Source organism: Eurypyga helias, unplaced genomic scaffold (genome assembly GCF_000690775.1).
Source record: "Eurypyga helias isolate BGI_N326 unplaced genomic scaffold, ASM69077v1 scaffold4661, whole genome shotgun sequence".
Classification (NCBI taxonomy): Eukaryota; Metazoa; Chordata; class Aves; order Eurypygiformes; family Eurypygidae; genus Eurypyga; species Eurypyga helias.
The window spans coordinates 6311-10479 of NW_010228782.1; the positions used below are offsets into that span (position 1 = coordinate 6311).

A 4169-nucleotide genomic window follows, 5' to 3' on the forward strand; every position below is an offset into this window, starting at 1 on the left:
AAATCTCCAGGGAAGTTTGCACATCACCTTTCATCAGCACTAAAGACAGGTTTAAAAAGAGAAGCCTGGAACGTTTTACGATGTTGGGAGAACAAGTGTTATTGATAAATATGTGTTAGGAAGGGTATTGGCAAAAATGCACAGAAATGGTTAACAAGGTAATGGTAAGAAACGTTGACCTTGATTTGTTTAGCTAAGATGTAAAGATTTTTGAAGGTCAAAGGTGTTCTTGTGTAGTGTTTTGGAGTCTAACTGTGTCTGACCCTCTAACATTAAGCTGCTGTGGCCTGCAGTTTTGAAGAGTGAAGCAAACCAGGGGGAAAGAGAGAAGGGGGAGAGAACAGGAAATGGAGTGAGGTGTTTCAGGAAGTTGTCAGGAGTTGACTGATTGATTCCAGATGGAAAGGGTCACCCTTCATGACCCAGGAAATACTCACTGGGGGAAAGCAGTTGGCTTGTGAAAGGGAAGGGCCTGGGAGTTAGAGACCATAGTGGAATGCACATTCCTCTTCCTTTTATCCATAAAACATTGGTTTTTAATCTCCAGTATAAAACAATGGGATTGTCATCTTCGTCAGGCAGGAGGGAATGACTGGGGCCAAGTGAAGAGGTTCAGTAATTTTTATGCCCATAATCTCACATGTGTTTACTCCGCATCGTTGACAAAGGGTTGGCTAGCCGTGTCGTAGAACAGATGAGAAAGGTCTCTGCTGACCGTCAGCAGTACCCTAGAGATGAGGCCCAAAGCTTTGCGGAGGTTCTGGTCCAGATCTTTGCGTTTGGTCCGTTCCCTGGGAATGCTGTGTGTAATGTCCTGGGTCCCAGCCTGTGACGTGCCGAGGGGCTTTGACCCTCCTGGGGTTAGTGGGAGAGGAGAATAAAAATGGAAGCGCTCATGGCGAGGGGTCTAAAAGTGCATCTTCCGTTCCTGCTGGCTCAGGGAATAGAGGATGCCCAGCACTTACCTTCTGAGCAGGACAGTTTCTCGCTGTTACTCCTGGTACCGAGCTCTCCGACTGAACTGTGGCTCTTGTGTTGTGGCAGCATTTACACCCAAACGGTTATTCACACAGGGAACGTGTGGATACTTGGAGTCTGCATCCATTGCAAAGATCTCACACCCAGAGCACGAGGGTGTGTTTGTCGCGTAGGTACCTTGTGCGCGTGAGGTCAGGTACGTGTTATGTTCTGTAACTGTATCTGTATGATATACTTTTTATTTACATTTGGTTACAATTTAAACACTTGTCGTAAATATTTCAGACACTGGAATAATTCAGGTCTATTCCCCTGGTGCCATAGTGTGCTCTGTGCTGGCCAGCCAGAGATGAAAATTTATTTCCATTGTTTAACGGAAAATAACGACGTGCATCTGAGTGGGTTCAGCGATGTCATGCGGGAAACGTTCCCTTTGGACAGGAGTCTCACTCCACCCAAATGTGCAGTGATGAAATCAGTTGGCACACCAGAGCAGCACATTCTGTGACAAGAATGCTTGAGAAGCATCTGAGTACGGTATGACACCAGCCTTTTGGAATGAAGTAAACTTGTCTCAAGGCAGAAAGTGCTCTTTAAGCTAGCGTAATCCTGAAGGAGGGCAGGGTTTCTCCTGCTATATGCTGAATGTGGTTTTGTCAAAAATTAGAGGCTGGAAATCTCTTACCTAGACTGTGACAGTTGCATCTGTGATAATTCACGGCCACATCCAGGGTCGGCTTCGCAATGGCTGGGAGTTCCTGTAGCTGTGTGGCAGCTGAATGGAGTTCAGCTGATTTACAGCAACCAACGGTTGCAACCTGCACGTTTCAATGATCCCCCTTCTTCCAGTAGTTAAAACGGTCTGTTCCTTCTTTCCCAAAAGTCTGGGCTTTAAAGGCACAGATCTTCCTGGATTTATAGGGCCTACAGCTTTGGATATTGCGAAGGAAAACTAAGTGGAATTAATTAACATATACGGTCACTTCCTCTAAGGATTCCTGTGCTGCTGGAGCTCAGCAACATCAGCCACGGAGGCAAAGTTCGATTTGGGGTCCTCGGGCTGAGGTGATTTTCAGGAGGCACTAAGCACGTGCATGTCAAAACTCGGGCGTTTTCACCTCGTTCCTATTCTGCGCCAGCACTGGAGACCTGCTTTTCCGAAGCAGAAGCGTGTGCATGTGTGTGCAGCACAGCAGATGGCTCTGAATCTGCATGTGTGTATCAGAGGGCAAATTGTGGCGGTGCTCTGCAGCCCGCTCTCCTGGTTGGTACAGCTAGACCTCTTCGCCATCAGCTCTGCTACAGTGCATCACAGGAAACTAAATCTAGGGCCATCTGCAGGAGCTGGTTCGTTAGGCAGTAAGGACTTTATACGGCCCTTAGGATGCGGAGTTAAATGGTATTAATGCATAGAATGAAGGCTGAAAATACTACTTCTGCTCCTTGTTAGGGAGTAAACTCTGCAGGACATCATGCCATTTTGCAAAGGGAACAGGGTTTTAACTAAAAACTGAATGCTTAACACTTAACAAGTTGCATTTCAAAGTAAATTGTTTACCTGCCTCCTTTTTCTTCTTTTCCTGAATATCTAGGTTGTGCTGTCGACAACAGTGAACGTTGATGGGCACGTGCTGGCCGTGTCGGACAACATGTTTGTGCACAACAACTCCAAGCATGGGCGGAGGGCAAGGAGACTCGACCCCTCGGAAGGTAGGACATTTCTGTGCGGAACAGCACGCAACTGAACACAAAATCACACTTCCCGTTCTTCAGTTTCTGTTTGCTTTCAGGAGGGAAGGAGAGCTAAGGGGGAACTACAGAACCTCAGGGGGTTTCGAGAAGGAAGATGCAGGAAGACAGTGTCTGCTGCATGCAAAACATGATGCTGGGTACAGCTGAGAGACAGGCTGCCTCCCGCACCCCCCAGCTTATTAATTAGTTTGTACTGCAGAGATGAAAACCACAGAAACACTAAGTGTTATCTAAATTTCAGACTTCTCGTTCAGCTGGGACAGGTTTGATTTCAAGCAAATTAGGCAACATGACATCTTAGTTAAACAGAACTGTTACAGCACAAGATGTGCATGAAGAAGTGTCACCGCTTCCCTTAAACACACGATGCGCAAAGCATAACGATGCACAGAAGGAGCTGACACTAATTGATTCTCGTTTGTTTGGCTAAGCGAGACTCGCGGCCGGCTGCGGGATGGGCTCTGGACCCGTGTTAAGAAAAAAACACTTGTACCTGTTAAGCTTCGGAACGGTTGGCCCCGCCTCTCCCTCTTCCCGTAAATTCGTTACCAACGCATTCCACCTCTCATGCAGACAGTACTCAAAAATGGCTAGAAAATGCTATCTCTGCCCACGTTTCCCCCCTCCCCTGCAGCTGGTGAAAGTGAGAGGAGCGAGTGATGTTAGTAGAAAAGACAAGCGAGGATATTATTTCATTATAATGTTTTGCTGCCCCACTTCTTAACTGTGCCCCACATCAACCTGAAAGAAGAATTAATGAACTGGAAGAAAATGATTGAATCAGTAAAGAATTCAGAGTGGTGTTAATTCTCCCCCAGCGGGCAGTGAAATGGTAGAAGGAAAATCCCAGGATTCCTAGCCTCGGAAGCCATCCAGTTTTTCTGTGACTGATTGGATGTGATTGACTGGCTGTTCAAAGGAGTCTCATGTTTTTGGAGCACTGCCAAAGTTCCCCTCCACCTCTGACCCTGTCAACATTGGGAATGGAGTGATGGATTGACTTTGGTTATGGCCTGGAAACCATATTGGGTTCCTGATGGGATGTATAGTCCAGAGGCCTTGAACATATGGAAGAGAGGAGAAAAAAAATTGTACTCTATGAAGTCAAGACAATGATTAGAAATTGTCTTCTGATAGGAATTGGAGAAAACATTTGATTTTTCTGTATCTTTTTACCCGTTGATAAACTTAAACCCTCTTCTACCTCTCTTCCCACAGGGTTTGGTTTTGTGTGATCATATGCTAATGGGGTGGGGGGGGGGGGGGGGGACTAGCAGCCTCTGCACAATCAGTTAAGCGTTTCATTTTTACACCCACTACAGTTGGCCTGTTAGGCTTTAATGACACAACGTTAAGTGCCAGTAATGAATAGGCAAGTAATTAACACCAGCAAGGCAGAAAACACACATTTATTTATTTATTTACCTACCTCCCCATCT

The 4169-nt window shown here is 46.2% G+C and overlaps 1 protein-coding gene across 1 annotated transcript in view; it reads left to right on the forward strand.

The window, feature by feature from the left end:
- Positions 1–2570: 2570 nt before the first annotated feature.
- The window catches only part of EBF2 (early B-cell factor 2), a gene marked incomplete at both ends in the record, with an annotated part of 15349 nt that continues 13750 nt past the window's right edge, over positions 2571–4169 (forward strand). Inside the window, one exon of the mRNA XM_010160124.1 lies at positions 2571–2688. Within this exon, the coding sequence (XP_010158426.1) occupies positions 2571–2688 (118 nt within the window). The remainder of the gene's footprint in view (positions 2689–4169) is intronic.